This window comes from Trachypithecus francoisi, unplaced genomic scaffold (genome assembly GCF_009764315.1).
Source record: "Trachypithecus francoisi isolate TF-2019V2 unplaced genomic scaffold, Tfra_2.0 Lachesis_group7, whole genome shotgun sequence".
NCBI lineage: Eukaryota > Metazoa > Chordata > Mammalia > Primates > Cercopithecidae > Trachypithecus > Trachypithecus francoisi.
Window position 1 is genome coordinate 75,280,865 of NW_022681472.1, and position 18,327 is coordinate 75,299,191.

At 34.5% G+C, this 18,327-nt stretch overlaps 1 protein-coding gene across 2 annotated transcripts in view; it reads left to right on the top strand.

Moving 5' to 3' along the window:
- The window catches only part of MTBP (MDM2 binding protein), a 78,963-nt gene that overhangs the window by 51,936 nt on the left and 8,700 nt on the right, over nucleotides 1-18,327 (top strand). For both annotated transcript variants that reach the window (XM_033202737.1, XM_033202736.1), the window contains exons 15-17: nucleotides 4,717-4,834; nucleotides 9,578-9,733; nucleotides 13,148-13,243. In XM_033202737.1, the coding sequence (XP_033058628.1) occupies nucleotides 4,717-4,834; nucleotides 9,578-9,733; nucleotides 13,148-13,243 (370 nt within the window). The remainder of the gene's footprint in view (nucleotides 1-4,716; nucleotides 4,835-9,577; nucleotides 9,734-13,147; nucleotides 13,244-18,327) is intronic.

The following is an 18,327-nucleotide window of genomic DNA, read 5'->3' on the forward strand; positions in this document are numbered from 1 at the left end:
TGTGTGTGTGTGTGGCAACTATGACATTTATTATTAAAACTTATAAAATGTATTGGTGAGATCAAAATATATTTCACAGATTTAAATAATAATAGATACTTATATAGATGCAAGTATGTATGTATATGTGATGAACTGTATTACTCATTATTTAAACGTTGTAAATTTTCTAGTAACTTTTTTCATTAACTGTGTTCAGTGTAATTGCTTTTGGGCAAAGGAAGAAGCACTTTAAGATGATGCCTCTCTTTAGTCTTACTAAGCTACTGAAATGTGTGAATTTCTATTAAGCTACATTTCCACAAAGTGTGGAAAGCAAAATCTAGTAAATCATAGTAATCATAGTAAATTTAATAGAGCTAAAAGTCCATATGATAAGATGACGCATATTTAACATTCGGTAGGGGAGGAACAGTCAGACTTCACTTAGACGGCTGGAAATCATTTCATTATTTAGTTTTATTTCTTTCTGCTTTCCTGAGTTCCAGTGTTGTGATAAATTTGAATAACCCTGTTTAAGTACACAGGCTGTGGAGCTAAACTGTCAGGGTTCAAATCTCACTTTTGTTACTTGCTAACCAAATGTCTTTAGGCAAGTTATTCATCTCTATGCCTGTTTCGTCATGTTTAAAATGGGAATAATAATATAACCCACTTATTAGGATTATTGTGAGGATTAGTAGGGTTATTGTGAGGATTGAATGAGTTGATACCTGTAAAACACTTAACACAAACACCAAAAAAGATGTTACTTGTTTTAATCATTATCATCACCATTGCATATCAGTACCCAAGTTAAATAGCGTACAGAGTAATCTGAAAGGTGCTGGAGACATTATTAGATTACTTGTAAATGGGGGATGTGTTCAATAAGTGAGAGACCATAGCTCCATGTATAACATGGACTCTGGAGCAAGACTAGCAGCTTACTTGCTATGTGACCTTGGGCATGTTTTCTGATCTTTTTGCCTCTGCTTCTTTATCTTTAAATTAGGGATGACATAGGTTGTTATGAAGATTAAATTAATTATTCTTAAATTGCTTAGGCAGTTGCCTAGTATAAAGTAAGTGCTGGTTAAATAAATATGAATTTTGAGGAGAGAACTGCAAGTAGGGTAGAATAGTCATGAAGGCTGGTTAGGAGCCAAGGAACTTGATGTAAGTCTTGAATGATGCATAAGATCTAGATAGAAGATAAGATGTGCCAGGTAGAAGCACCATATTCAGGGTCATGGAGGTAAGAAAAGGCAAACCGAGATCGAGAGAGAGATTGGCTTACCAGAGGATTTGTATGGGAGATAAGGGTTGAAAGATAGGAAGGGCTCAAATAATTGCTAGGACTTTTATATAAGTTTAAGGATATATATCTTAAAGTTACCTGTACAAAGGATGCTTGACACTGAGCTGCAGGAGAGCTCATCTTAAAATCAAAAAGGTTTGAGCAAAGGATCAACACAATCTACAGTCAGATTATGTCACTCCTTTGCCCAGACCTTCTTGATTGCTTCTAATTGCACATAGAATGCATCAACCTTCATATAGTTTGTAAAAACCTTAAATGATATCTGGCTTCATACTTATTCTAGTACCAGTACATTTCTGTTTCCTTTTTATCACAGGAAGTCCTTTCTTTCCTTGGACACTTTACATTTCTTTCTGCCTCAGGAACATTATATATGCAGTATCCTCTGCCTGGAATTCTTTTCTTTCAGCCTTTACCTGATTAACTGACGCTCATTCTTCAGATCTTGATTTAAATGTCACTTTCTCAAAGAGACTTTCCCAGACCTTCCCCAGTTTCCATTGTTTTCTGTTATACTCTCTTCCTGTAATGTTTTTTAAAATTATTGGATCACATTTTAAGATTGTATGTATTGAACAAATGAAAGAAACTTGGGAGATTTTTAGAACCTGAACTGAAATTTGACAGGTTATACATTTGAGCATGACTCCTAAGAATGAAGTTGCGATTTTTAACATCTTTTGTCACTTTGATTTGAATAAATACATCTACCTGTAAATTACATAATGAAAGAAACACTACGGCCAATTAGATATCATATTCTGACTCATTTGCAAGCAACCATATTAATTGTTAGTAATTAATAAAGTTATTTAATCTGTTCATTTTTTGGTAAAAACCCTAGCATGTGTAACAAGTGACAAGTCAGTATGTAGAAAATGCCTAATATAACCATTTATTTACACATTGTCACAAAGTTGCTAAAGACTTTGACAAAGTCAAATGTGATATCTGAACTCATAATACAATAACGACAATAACTATCTCCTTTGCATGGGACCACTGGGCACATCAACACACTGCATAAATAAGTTTTCCAGGTAATTCTATCAGATCATTATTTTATTACTTCAAACACTTAAAAGGAATCTTCTGGCATTTATTTATAATTCTTGCTTCATTAATTTGTAATATAACATTTTCTTTGTGATTTATTCATATTTAAGTGTATAAGGTTATAATGGCCTGAATTCATTAACCACATAATGTCATCTCTTTTTGTTTGCTGTAATTTTTGATTTTATAGGTCAGTTTTCCCTGTTTCCCTATTGTGTTGGTTCTATTGTCTATTTCTGTGTTTCTCCTGTAAAATGATTTTTTTTTAAAGCAGTGTTCTTGGTTTCTCAGAGAGCCTTTGTGTTTTTTGGCTGTCAGCATAGCCCAGTGTCTTGACTGCCACATAAATGAAACATTGTGTTTTATTTTATTGTAAGAATTGTATTAAATGATTCCACAAAAGACATGACACATATGAATGTTTTCCCACCTATTTCTTAATATTTAGCCTATGTAATTTATTTTTTAGGCTGTATATTATATTGAAATATTTAGGAACAATTTAATGTTTACTGTTATTTAAGATTGCTTATATTCTTCTATGAACTCAGCATGAAGCTGTGCAGAAATGTAAGTGATATTTTTCTTTATACTTTCAGTAGAAAGCCACATTGATATTCAGCAGCATATTATTTTATTATGAAGCTCATTACTCTTTAAAATAGTATTTCATCACCTTTACTAAAAAATGTGAAGTATTGTATTTGGATGGTGTTTAGATAGGGCAATTCAATACAGGTTTTGAAAATATTTTAAACTATTCAAGGTTAAATAGTTTAATAAATAAAAGAAAGTAAGATAGCAGTTTGCATTCATTTTCATTTGTGTTTCTTGTTTAAAAATTGCTTTACCAGGCCAGGCATGATGGCTCACGCCTATAGTCCCAGCACTTTGGGAGGCCAAGGTGGATGAATCACTTGAAGCCAGATGTTCGAGACCAACCTGGCCAACGTGGTGAAACTTTTTCTCTACTGAAAATACAAAACTAAGCTGGCCATAGTGGCATGTACCTGTAATCCCAGCTTCTCAGGAGCCTGAGGCAGGAGAATTACTTGAACCCAGGAGGCAGAGGTTGCAGTGAGCTGAGATCATGCCACTGCACTCCAGCCTGGGCTACAGAGTGAGACTCCGTCTCTGGGGGAAAAAAAATTCCTCTACCAAATCATTATTTTCTCAAATGAGTATTTTTTTTTCTTTTTTTTTTGACACGGAGTCTCGCTCTGTCACCCGGGCTGGAGTGCAGTGGCCGGATCTCAACTCACTGCAAGCTCTGCCTCCCGGGTTCACGCCATTCTCCTGCCTCAGCCTTCCGAGTAGCTGGGACTACAGGCGCCCACCACCACACCTGGCTAGTTTTTTGTATTTTTTAGGAGAGACGGGGTTTCACCGTGTTAGCCAGGATGGTCTGGATCTCCTGACCTCGTGATCCGCCCGTCTCGGCCTCCCAAAGTGCTGGGATTACAGGCTTGAGCCACCGCGCCCAGCCTCAAATGAGTATTTTTGTTAATGTTGATAGTTAGTCAAATAGCTAATGTTCAGTAATTCTCAGTGAGTTTATTAGAACAGTGTTCATAACAATTCTAAAACCACATAGTTTTGCAATCCAAAAAGTAGCACAGTTAGTAATTTTGCCAGCGTTAAAACAGTTTGAATATATTAATACTATTAATAATAATTTCTAATAAGAATGGAAACTGTCCCTTTAGGTTTTCATTGAAAATCTCAATATTATCAGCAATCTCAATATTAGTTCACTGCAGCATATTATCTAGAAAGATAAGCACACTCTTACATATAATATTTGATTAGTAGAAAATAACATTGAATGTTAGTGATTTGAAGGTGTGTATGTTTAAGCATCTTGGTTTCTCAGGACATCAGAACATCATAACTTATCTATTATTATTGTAGTTTTGAGAATAAGGTAATCTCTTTTTAAACAATGAATGTTTTGGTCTACTTGTGCTAATTCCTATTTATAATATGAAAATCACACAGAATATCCAATATATTCTCTATAGAGTTATCTTCTTTCCATTTAGAACTATTTTCACCCAAAATAGCAAAGTTATGCTTTTATTCCATAGGAGTCCTAAATAGTGCTAAGACAATTTTGTGAATTTTAGCTTATTACTTTTATTATGAGGTGATATTTTATTTTTATTTGCAACAAACATTTCTATGGCCTTTTGCACAGTTTAGGCCATCAGAGAGGTCTTTAATAAATGCCTAAGATAAGTATACCTTTATAGACACAGTTACACGTACATATGTATGTGTCTATAAATACACATTTTTATTAGCAAAATTCAGTGTGTTAATACTTTTCAGACTTTTGTGTATTTCTTTCACTTTAGATTTTAGTCCAGTGGAACCTAATTCCTCAAGTCTAATGGAAACCAATCCTCTGGAATGGCCAGAAAGGCATGTTCTTCAAAATTTGGAAACTTTTGAAAAAACGAAACAAAAAATGAGGTAATATTTGAATCTGTAGTAAAGCACGTGATAGCTCAGTAATTTGAATGAACTCTTTTTTAAAGTAGTTAAATTATGTTTATGAGATATGAGCAGTTTATAGTTTTATTATAAAAGAAATACATACTGTGAATAGATAATCACTAGAGTAGTATATCAATTAGAAAGGAAGTACTCATCTTGCTCTGCCCTGCACTTGTACTTTCTAGGTCTGTGTCATCACAGTGTACATTTTGGTGTATAGCCTTTCAGACTGTCTCCAATAAACATACACAGTATATGAAGATATAAAAAAATCTTACTACAAGAACATGTGAAATGAAGTAGAACTACTCGCCTCATTTGAACCACTTTCATCTCTTCCTATTTTACATTCATATATTCATCTCTTCCTATTTTACATTCATATATATCAATACAGTGCCTATTAATGAACTATAGGAGGCAGGATTTTTTGTTTTGTTTTGTTTTGTTTTGTTTTTGTTATTTTGGTTCAGTACATAGTAGGCCCTTAGTACATAATTGTTAAATGATGGAATAAAAGAGAAGCTAAGCTCTCTTACATTACTTTTCTCCCAAATATTACAAATCACATTTTTATTTTTAGCTTCTCCATGGATAGTATTTTATTACTTGCTATAACTTTGTTTTATACACATGAAACAGACATTTATTGAGTACAAACCGTGTGTCAGGCGCTGGGAATATGAGGAAGAACAAGCTGTTTCTCTGCCCCTCTCATCTAGAGCTTACCTTTTAATGACAGCAGCAATCAAAACAAGTAACTGGACAAGTAAATATAATAATTGTAAATTATTCTGTGTGTAATGAGTGAAATAAAAAGACTGGGGGAGAATAATGTTATTTGTTGTGGGGAGGGAAGTGGTAGTACTTGCTTAGATGAGGTGGATGGTCAGGGAGACCTCTTAGAAGTTACATTTGAACTGAGACCTAATGGATAAATGGGTGAAGTACATTCCGTCACACAGGACCAAATAGGTCCTCATACACAGTTCGGATTTCATTGTTAAGTGCATTGGTGGAAGGATTTCATATGAAAGAGTGATGGGATATGATTTTGCAAAAATTTCGCTTTCTTGCGGCAAATAAATTTCAGGAGGGAGAGATTAGAGCAGAGAGACAGATGGCTCTTTCTGTAGGCTAAGTGAGAGATGACCGATTTCAAACTAGAGCAGTAGTAGTGGGAACAAATTTGGGAGATACGTTGGTGGTAAGCTGGTGAAAAGCTTCCTGTGATGCATCAGATGTGGAATAGAGGGAAAGGAAACATTGAAGATGATTTAGATCTCTGGCTTCAATCGAGTGAGTGGTGTTCTTCTGGGGTAAATGGGTGGAAACTTAGGGTGAGGACAGCTTTGGGGAGAAAAAAATCAAGAATTCTTCTTTAGGGATGATACGTTTGATCTATGAATTATCCAAGTGGAAATAACAAGTGGACTGTGGGGATATCTGGAACTCACTCAGTTTGAGTTATCATCAGTAGAGTTTTCCAAATACATGATGGTTGATAAGTCACATGATGAGACCATGAGGAGAAAAGAAATGGAGGCTAAGACCACTCCTTAAGAATCCCTGGTGTTTATAGGTTAGGCAGAAGAAGACAAGAAAGAAGAGTGAGAAAAGTACAGGTTCCCCACAACAGAACCTCAATTTCTTGCCTACCAATTTTAGATGACATCTTATAACTTCCCACTGGGAAAGATGAGTAATTAACACCCCTATTTTTCTTCCCTTTTTATCTTCTATCTCTAAACCTTATGCTATTTGCAATATACAATTCTTAATTTTGTTTTTCTTCTCTCCGAGTTCCTATTCTAACTTGGCTGACTCTACCTGCGTATTTGTTATCCTGGTATTTCTTTTGATTACATTTTAGATTAGTTCTGTATTTTCTTGGATTTCATATATTAAAGAGAAGTCTGATGCCAGATCGATTTTTGTTCCTCAATAGGTATTTTATTTTGTCTCTAAAACTTTTACAATTTTCTATTTTCTTTAATTTTCTGAAATTACAAGAGGCCATGGTATGAGATGTTTTAGATTCAAGTCTTTTGTCTTTTTGTGGCTCTAATAAATATCTTATTTCTTCAATACTATTCTTCCCTTCATTTTATTTTTTTCTTTTCTCTCTGAAATACCTGTTTTAATTAATATTAAACATTCTGGAATGATGTTTCTTAATTTCATTTTTTTCTTAATACTCTATCTCTAACTTTTCTGCTCTATGTTCTGGGAATTTCCTTTACCTTTGTTTTCATCTTTTCTGTTAAAATTTTTGATAGTCATATTTTAAATTTCTAATAATTTTCTCTTGTTATTCTGTATTTTTTCTAGCAACCTATTCCTTTATTAATAAGACTCTAGATGATACTGTAAGGATATTAATTAGAATTTTCTTTAAACTTGTTTTATCTGTTTCTTGAATTATCTCATTTTCATTTGCAACTGTTTTATTTGTTCTTCTGGTGTTTTTCTCTTATGTGTAATTTTTCTCCAGTGTCTGGTGGTCCTTGATTGTCTGTTCATAACTAGGAATTTAGGACCATGTTGCTTTCTATAGGTAGTTGGCATGTATTTTCTTTCCATAGGTTTAGTCCTGTTCCCCACGTCTCTCACTTATGTTAATGTTAGGAGAAGGGAGAGCCGGGGTAGAGCATGTTTGTCAGGCTTCACTTTAGGGCATATTTTAGGGTATCAGCAGGCAGGAAGCATTGGTGCTTCACCCAGCACTGAATTATTCTGGGCCATCACTGTTGACACTGAGACAGGCACATGGTTCTCTATCTTTACAAATTAGAATCATTCTATAGCTCCTACCCTGCTGGAGTATGATGTCCAGAGAAAATTTGAGTGTTTTGTTGACTGTTTTTATTAGATTAATATTTTCACTTTAAAAACAAAGGAATAGGAAGAGGAAAGAGGCACTGTCAGTATTTTATTGACCCTTAATGTATAGAAATATGTTTAAAACTGTAATGTCAACATTTTAATCATATCATTATCAGTAATTATGCTTAATTTGAGTAATAAAATCAGGAAATAGTTGAATTAATATAAAGTTAGGAAATTAATTTTCTGTATAGACATTGAAATATTTCCTTTATGCTATGGTAACAGAGCTATGGTGATCTGTGATTCAGTGCATAGTGAAACCTCTAACTGGAAACATCTAACTAAAACTACAGTTTTTCACTTTCCAGTATTTAAAACCTTCTGTGAGTTTTTGTTTTTTCATTTATAGAGTGATAGAGTAGAAATAGTAAGTAATTTCGAGTCAGTCTAGTTCTGTCATTTTATTTTTATTTTTATTTTTTTTTTGAGACGGAGTCTCGCTCTGTCACCCAGGCTGGAGTACAGTGGCGCGATCTCGGCTCACTGCAAGCTCCGCCTCCCAGGTTCACGCCATTCTCCTGCCTCAGCCTTCCGAGTAGCTGGGACTACAGGCGCCTGCCACCTCGCCTGGCTAGTTTTTTGTATTTTTTAGTAGAGACGGGGTTTCACCGTGTTAGCCAGGATGGTCTCGATCTCGTGACCTCATGATCCCTCCGTCTCGGCCTCCCAAAGTGCTGGGATTACAGGCTTGAGCCACCGCGCCCGGCCTAGTTCTGTCATTTTAAATAGCTGTATCACCCTGAGTCTGTAATATAACCTTTTGTATGTTAGCATCTTTACTTGACAAGTAGGAATAATTATTGCTTTTTTTTTTTTTTTTTTTTTTTTTTTTTTGAGACGGAGTCTCGCTCTGTCGCCCAGGCTGGAGTGCAGTGGCCGGATCTCGGCTCACTGCAAGCTCCGCCTCCCGGGTTTACGCCATTCTCCTGCCTCAGCCTCCCGAGTAGCTGGGACTACAGGCGCCCACCACCTCGCCCGGCTAGTTTTTTGTATTTTTTAGTAGAGACAGGGTTTCACTGTGTTAGCCAGGATGGTCTGGATATCCTGACCTCGTGATCCGCCCGTCTCGGCCTCCCAAAGTGCTGGGATTACAGGCTTGAGCCACCGCGCCCGGCCAATGATTGCTTTTTAAGCTTGGTGTGGTGATTTTCACTTTACAAAGTACTTATTTTTAGTTATTATTTCATTTTGAGATAAGACCTATTCCATCTTTTTCAAGGAAACTTGTGAGGATTAAGAATATATTACATGTAAAGTAGTTTGAAAAAATATAAAGTCCTGCATGTATTTCAGGTATATAATAATGATTCAGTGCTTATTCATAATGTCATAATCATGGCTACAAGAGACTTTGGGGAGATTTCTGATTATTGTCTCATTTCGTGGTTGTGCTTCAAGTAATCTTTCCAGTTCGTGGAAAATTGGAACATTCAGTTGCTTCCCTCAAAAATTTGTTATTGTGGGATTTCAGAACATACAAGAGAATTTAGATTTAAGTTTTATAGAATTGGTAACTTCACACCACTGAATAATAGGTCATTATTAATAGATAGTGTAATTATGTTTAAGTAGTGAAAATACTACTTGTTGACATGATAATTGCAAGTTTTATTGTGACCTAAAGAGTTTTAAAAATATAGTTAGAAACTAAGTGATTTGCAAATATTTTACTTTATTATCTTTCCTAAATGTTTAATTCTCCAGTGTTCCTGTTGTATTTTTCTGGTTCCTGACTATGGTGAATTTGAATTTACTTTTTTTTTTCCTAACTCTGGCTTCTCTCTGGATTGAATCCACTTTTAATAAATCTGCATAACATTATTTTCCCAGAAGTGGTTCATTACCTCATTCATCTGAACAGTTGCTGGGCCACAAAGAGGGTCCTCGGGACTCAATCACATTATTGGATGCTAAAGAACTACTGAAGTACTTTACCTCAGATGGATTACCCGTTGGAGATCTTCAGCCTTTACCCATTCAAAAGGGGTAGGTTATAAACTTATAATTTACAGTTAACTTTTTAAAAATTACTTTTAAATAAAATTGTGTCTCATTTCCTTAGTTAATTGATGCCCTATGCTACTCAGGGAAAATTTATAAGTTTGATCCCAATATTTGTCTGTTGGACTTAATCTTCACTTTTTACCTTAGCAAAATATCCTACTATTTTGTGGTATTGAATTTATATTCTCTTTTATTTCTCTTATGAGAAACAGGAATAAGAAAAGCAAACTCACTATATTCTCTGTAGAAGGCAGTAGCTTCTATTTGGTATGCAAAGGTAATAATTTCTAATAAAAAATTGGAATTTTGACTTACAAAATTTTGTTTTTAGTTCTCTTTTCTGTGTTACTGTAGTGTTGATATTGCCAGTACTCAGCATGAGCATTGTCAGAAATGCCTAATAGTAGCAAAAAGCATGACCTTTCACCTGAAGAACAGGAAAGTATAATAAAAACGCTTTTGAAACTATCACATTACCAAGTAAGAATTCAGTGTCTACATGAATAATTTACAACTAATTTGACTTCCAAGACAGTTTTCACTAAGTTACTAGTTAATAAATGCTGCATGTTGCTGACATTGACAAAATTGCCCATAAAATTGTGACATCAAATACCTGTGAGAATTGAATAATTTACTCATTACTCTAATATCTTTTTAATTGTTAATTCATTATTTTGAAACCTTCCAAAAGCCCTTAAAAATTGTAGATCACTTTGATCACTTTTACAAGCTTAATTTGAATTACACTGTGATAAATATTGCCTTTAAAGGTGAATTTTGGAAAGGCGTTATTCGAAGGCAATTACATCTCAGAAATACTGCTGGAACATTATTGCTTTATGTGCGTATTCACTAGAGAGAGAGATAAAGAGCAACTTTGAAAATTTGAGAGTCTTAATGACTTAATGATTTTAATGACATAAAAATTATGTAATTTTGGAGTAATTTTTTTTCTCATAACTTTGAAAGATGGATAACCTTTTGTTGTGGGAATCAAGAAAGTAAAGAAATATACATGTTTTTATCTGTTTAGTTAATTGGATTATTGTCCTTTGAAATCATTAAGCACAAACTGGCAGAGTCAGTCAGTTTGCCTAAACTGAATTATTTATGTAAGTTGTACTCTTTCTGGCAGAATATCTTTCTAGATGCATTGTAGAGGAGACAAAGTTAGTTCTTTCTGGAAACTAATTGTAGGTGATTTATTTAGGAAAATTTGATGTGATTCTTAAGTGTTAGTAAATAACTGCATTGCTGTCAAATGTATCTTCTGTTAACATTAAAGTTGAAGGATGAGTTTTCATGGTAATAAATCAGGAACCTATATGCTCTTATTAAATGTTTACCTGCACAAGAAGCCATCCAAAATGCTGTGTTAAAATACAAATATGACTCATGTATATACCAAGGAAATAATAAACATTGACATATTTATCAACATGTTTATTTTAGAAAGAAAAACTTGTAAGTGAAATTAAACAAAAATAGGTAAGTTTGCTGAGGGCGATTGATATGAGAAATGAGAAGACAGTATGGTAAAGGAAAGAAGTAAAATGCTAGATACTTAAAGATTTCCATTTTACAAAGTTATTTTAATAATCATCGAAATACTGGGGTCATTATAATTTACTAGTGTTACTTTTTTGGAATAATTTAAATGGATGCATTTGAATATAATGTCTGCTTTTTAGGATTCATTAATTGGTATGAATCTTACATTTTAATATAATGATTTCAAATGCTTATCATAGTACCCTAGATAATTTTCAGTGGCAGGACAGTTTTCATTACTAATGCCATGGGGGAAAATGTGACAGCAAATTTATTCTTAGTACTCTACTATTTACTTGCCCTTCTACATACCATTTCCAACTCTTCTGAATTCAAGCCCCTGGTCAGTCTTTCTTTCTTTCTTTCTTTCTTTTTTATTTTTGTTGTTGTTGGGGGCACGGAGTCTTGCTCTGTCACTTGGGGGGCTGGAGTGCAGTGTCGTGATCTCAGCTCACTGCAACCTCTGCCTCCTGGGTTCAAGTGATTCTCCTGCCTCAGCCTCCTGAGTAGCTGGGATTACAGACCCACACCACCACGCCTGGATAATTTTTGTACTTTTAGTAGAGACAGAGTTTCACCATGTTTACCCGACTGGTCTCAAACTCCTGACCTTGGGCGATCCACCCACTTCAGCCTCCGAAAGTGCTGGGATTACAGGCGTGAGCCACCATGCCCGGTCAGCCCTTCGTATTTCATTTTCCCTATAACTATTTAAAGACCACTGTTGCATAATTTCCCGATTTCCTGAAGTTCTGAGCTTCAGTACCATGATCCATTACATTACAACAGTGGTTTCCAACTCAGAGAAGGACAATTTATCAGAATAATCCAGAGCTTAATCTAATTGCAGTGACCCTCTTCTTTCCCAGATTTTGATATATCTCTGTAGTTCTAGGTGTGGAAAGGCTTGAGCATGAATATTTTATATAAACTCAACATATGATTAGTTCTAACATGCCAGCTGATTGAAAACCTACTTCAGAAAAAGAACTGAAATAAGCAGTCTCTATACCCTCTGATACTTAAAAAGTTGCTGCCTCTTAAAGTAGGTGTCAATGACTACATTCTCAAGCAAAGAAAGATCTGGGTCCCACATGTGTGATAGTAGGAAGTAAATACTTTTATTGTTACCAAAGATTCAAGTTGACTTTAATTATTTTCCTGCAGAAAAGGATTTAACTAAATGCCTAAAGTTTAGTTTACTCTACCAAGGAAAAAATCTTCTAGAAATAATGCTGCTTCTTGGCTAGATGCTTCTTGGATTACATGCCTGTAATGTAAGGCCAAGGCTGGCAGATCACTTGAGGTCAGGAGTTCGAGACCAGCCTGGCCAACATGGTAAAACCCTGTCTCCACTAAAAATACAAAAATTAGCTGGGCATGGTAGCAAGTGCCTGTAATCCCAGCTCCTCCTGAGTAGGGGAGGAGGAGGCAGGAGAAACGCTTGAACCCAGGAGGCGTAAGTTGCAGTGAGCCAAGATCATACCACTGCACCCCAGCCTGGGTGACAGAGTGAGACTCCAAAAAAAAGAAATAAATAATACTGCTTCTTAAATTTCCATTATAAATCATATTCCACTTTTGTTTACCCATTTCTCAGAATAGTTTTGTGCAATAAATAACATCATAACCTACTTGAAGTACAGAAAATGTAAGTGATGAAAGCCAAGGCCTAACCTTGCTTCATTTCCTTCTTATACTTTCTGGTGTGCCTTAACCTTTATCCCATATAAAATTCAGTTATAGAGGAAAAAGTCAGATTTGTTTCATTAGATGCTTTCTTTAACTTTCTCTTTGTCAGTGAATAAACTTTGAATACAAATGAAAAACTTTTTGTTTCAGGGAAAAGACTTTTGTTTTGACACCAGAACTTAGTCCTGGGAAACTTCAGGTCTTACCTTTTGAGAAAGCCTCAGTATGTCATTATCATGGAATTGAGTAAGTTTTTAATTTGTACTTTACTCTTCTGTATGTTGTTGAAACAGTCTGTCTTGTGTGAAGAGTGACTTTAATAAAATGATATAAATTGAGACAGAGACCAAGAGGATATGTCAAAAACCTCAAAAAGCAAAGCAGTGCATACAAAAATAATTTGTCTTCTGTTGAAGAAGTTACTTGATGATTAATAAGCTTAACAGCATTTAAGCATCCTGTTATTAGCTACTAGATATTTTAATCAAAATTGTTTTGGTCCGTATGTTATAAATGTATATTCACACTATGGGTCACATTAATATTTCCTGGTCACCAATTACATTATAGTTGCTCAGAAATTGTTAGATAGGGCCCAGCATTTCAATACTAGACATTTTTCCAAGAGAAAACTTATACAAGTATGCACATAATAGTTTAATTCTCAATATCCTCAAACTGGAGAGAGCCTAGGAGGACATCAACAGGAAAATAGATAAACTATGGTATATTTGTATAAAGCAATACTATTCAACTATAACAAGGAATGAAATATCGATACATCCAACAACATTAAATATCTGTCTGTGTGAAAAATAATTGAAATAAGAATTTGAGTCCAGTCACGGTGGCTAACATCTGTAATCCCAACATTTTGAGAAGCCGAGGCAGGTGGATTGCTTGAGCCCAGGAGTTTGAGACCAGTCTGGGCAACATGGTGAAACCCTGTCTCTACAAAAAAATACAAAAATTAGCTGGGCATAGTGGTGTGTGTGTGTGCCTGTAGTCCTAGCTACTCAGGATGCTGAGGCAGGAGGATCGATTGATTTTGGGAGGATTGAGGCTGCAGTGAGCCATGACCATGTCACTGTACTCCAGCCGGGTGACAGAATGAGACCCTGTCTCAGAAAAAAAAAAAGATTTTGAAGACTTTGAAATAAGCAATATGAAGTATAACATTCAATAATGAATTATTTCTAAAAGAAGTCCTGTATGAAATGCTGATTTGAATCTAAATGGTAAGATAAGATTTTTAAATTCTTTTGTGAACAGATAGGCAACTCACAGATAACTACTAAATTATAAAAAGATAAGAAATGCCACCTGATCCATCTTTTTAGTTCTGATATTTGACTAAAGGATTCCTTGTTTAAGAGGATTACTGTTCTCCCTTTAACATGAAAAAGGTAGGGATGTTTCCCAAATAGTCTTAAATTTAGCTTAAGCTTTTACTTAAACTCTATTTTTAGCCATATATCCTTCTGTGCTTTGATTACACAATTTTACTTTTCTTTTTTCTTTTTCAGACAGAATCTCACTTTTTCCCCCAGGCTGGAGTGCAGTGGCACAATCTTGGCTCACTGCAACCTCCGTTTCCTGGGTTCAAGTGATTCTCATGCCTCAGCATCCCGAGTAACTGGGATTACAGGCATGCACCACCATGCCTGGCTAATTTTCATATTTTTAGTAGAGACAAGATTTAGCCATGTTGGCTAGGTGGTCTTGAACTCCTAGCCTCAAGTGATCCATCTGCCTCGGCCTCAGAAAGTGCTGGGATTACAGGCTTGAGCCACCGCACCCGGCCCAAAATTTTACTTTTCATTTATACTAAGTTTATTAAATGTAAGTGGGAACATCTTGTTCTACTATATAAACATTTGATTAATAGGATGTATTTTTCTGTGTTCCTCCTTTTGATTTTATTAAAGACCTAGAAATTAAACATTACAGAAAAGTTTATAAGGAAAACCAACAATTCCTTTCCTTATTACTACCTACCTGCAGTCCCAATTTTTAGAAAAAAAAAATATTTTGTTTGGTTTAGTTTCCCTGGTGGTTATCTCTCATTTTAAAAAATATCTTATGTCAATGTTTTTAACTGTCACAATATAAAATATTGACTCTACTATGAAGATTTGGTCCTTCTCAATTTGAGCTCTCCGCTATTTACTTTCGTGTTTTTAAATATATATATACTTAAACTTCTCCTTCTTATTCCATCAGCTATACAGCAGTATCTCCCCCACTTTGATAAGAATATTAGGACCTTCTAATCTATTAAAGGAAACTAATTAATAGATTAGATTATTAGTTGTTTTGTATTTAATTTGAATGTGAAAGTTGAAACCAGTCAACAGTGTTTATATTATGATGAAAAATAGTGTTCACTGTTGAGAAAATGTACTAGTATTAACATTCGCTTTGCTACATGGCCAGAATACCCCAGGACACATCTGTTTTTCACTTCTTCGGCCCTATAAACACACTGAAGCACTGATTTGAGTAAAATAAGCTACAGTAATTACATTTTAACTGCTGACTAAAGTGTCCATCATATAATCTTATTTAGATTATTTTTCCTAAAATTTTAATTTAGTTTTGTTTATTCTGCATCTCCATCTCTCTACTCTTTTTTTTTCTGCTGTTTTTAATTTACTATAGAAAAGTCTTGATATATACAAATTTATAAAATTTTTCAAGGATATGTTCTTCATGATCATTTATCAAAATATTAAATTAAGACTTATTTGAGTACTGTGCCCCTGATGGGCTTAAATCTACACAGAGCTTTGTTAACTTATACACATACAATGTTATGAAATTCTGATTCACTGTAAAAAGTAATTCTCTTCTCCACTACCTACCTACTCCCATAAACAAATAAACAAATCTATCTGTGACTCACTTTTTTTTTTACTGCAAATTTATGCTCATTAAACTGGGGACGTTGAGACTAGGCTGACAAAGTTGTAGGAGGTGAGCACCATGAATTCTGAAACATGTCTTTTTCAGGAAGGTTTGGGTGTATAGTATGAGAGCCGATTTATGTTCAGCATAGATTATGGAGTAGAAACAAATTCAAGTAACATTTAAAGTAAATATGAAACTACAAAGAAAGTTCTCTTATGTTGTTGTGGGCCTTTAGAACCCTGGAGCTCTTTCTCTGATACAAAGGAATATTTGGAAAAAATGTGTTAATTGCATGGGAGCAAAACAATGTTTTTTAAGGCAAAATAAAATATTAACTACTGTTGGCTTGTTTGTTTTTTCACCTGTTTACCCTATCCTGGAATTTAAGATTCCATTAATTATAAAATGCACTGTTTTATTGAACAGCAAATTAAACTCTCTGTCATACTCTGACAATCATTTGATCACACCAGGCTCTCGTTGCTTTGAAATTTCCTTCATCTATTCCAAGAGATTTGGCAGTTTCTCCTGCCTTCACTGGTATTGGTTAGTGTGTGATGGGCAGTATTTTGTCTATTTCTTATTTACAAAACAAAAACAGCTTCATCGTCTTATGGGTATTTTCTTTGTTAGGACCCATAAAGCATTTGCTTATTGTTTTATAAGAAAATACGGGATTGTGGTCATTCATCCAACAATAAATTTTTACTTCACTAATATCAAATATACACCCTGCCTCCTGCCTCACTGTTTCTTTTCTCTAATTTACAAAGTAAATGTTTGTTCCAATGACAAATCATAGTATAATTTAAGATATTTTAAATGGCAATTAACATCAACATGTACAATGTGCATAATTCAGTTGAAGCTATGACATTATGAACAGCTGTGATCAAGAGATGTTAAAACTGGAAGAAAAAAATTTGCATCTTAGAAATAAAATCTTAGGGTAGAAAGAAGTATTCATCTTATAATCAAAATATGCATCTTTTCTCTCAAAAATTTTCTGTATTCAAGCTTATAGGCTTTATATTGCCTCTTACCAGACTCTTGAAATTCGTGGTTCTAATTTTACTCTAGATTCTACCAATTACCCATGATAGAAGTAGGACTCTTCAGTAACCCTTAGGGTTGCTTCTGATTTTTAATGAAATACATTTCTTAAAACAACAGACTAAAGAAAGAATATTAGCTAGAGAGATGCCAGAGACCTAGGTTCTACTCCCTGCGCTGCCGCCAACTCACATTTGGATTTAGAGTTCAGTTTTGTCACCTGTTAAATTACACTATTTGAGTAGATCAGAGATTTTTCGGTCCTAGTTATACTTTAGAATCATCTAGGTAGGATTTTTAAAAAGTGTATATTTTTAATATTTTAATATAATAAGATGTTTTGATGTGTGTATGCATAGTGAAATGATCACTGTAGCCAAGCAAATTAACATAACCATCATCTCACAGTTACCTCTTGTGTGCTGAGAGCACCCAAAGTCTACTCTCTTAGCAAATTTTCAATATACAGTACATATGATTAACTATAGTCCTTATACTGTACACTAGATTTCTAGGTTTATTCATCCTATATAACTCTGCAACTTTGTACCCTTTAATCTACATCTTTCCATAACCTTCCCCATCCCCATAACCACTATTCTACTCTGTTTCTATGGATTTGAGTAGTTTTTTAAGAATCACCCAGGCAGATTTTTAAAACTGTCAGTAACTGAGTATTACCCTAAACCAATTAAATCAGAAACACTGAGCACATGGTATTTCTTAAAAGATCTTCAGATGGTTCTAATGCTCAGCCATGTGTTGAACATGAGTAAGATGATTCTTACACTTTACATAGAGATAGTATACAAAAATGGTTAAAGTCAGGCTCCGAAGTCACCAACCTGGGTTTACATTCTGGCTGTGCTACATATTATCAGCATACTGCCAGCTTTACTGTGCTAGAAAATAAATCTAATGATGATGATAACAATAATAGTAGCATACATTTCTTGACTGCCCTGCTTGCATGTTTCAGGCACTGATTCTAAGTGTTTATGTATACAATTCAAGGAATTATCACAATAGCTTTTTCAGATAAGTACTATAATTCTCATTTTGCAGATGAAGCAACAGAGTCATAGATAAAGTTAAGTAATTTGGCCAAGTTCACACAGCTAATAAGTAGAGGAGCCTGGATTTAAATCCATGGAGTCTGTCTGTATCAAATACGTAAGTGTCACAAGGGAAAGATAAGGTTCTTAAAACCTCCATCAAGCAGTCAGATGTTCAGGAAATGATACACTCTTTGGGAGTTGAACTAAAATCTTTTCGATACAAAAATCTGATTTTAGGCAGTATCTTAGACTTTTGCAGGTAAAAATGACAGATCACAGAGAAAGGTTTTAATTTGTACAGTGCTGCCA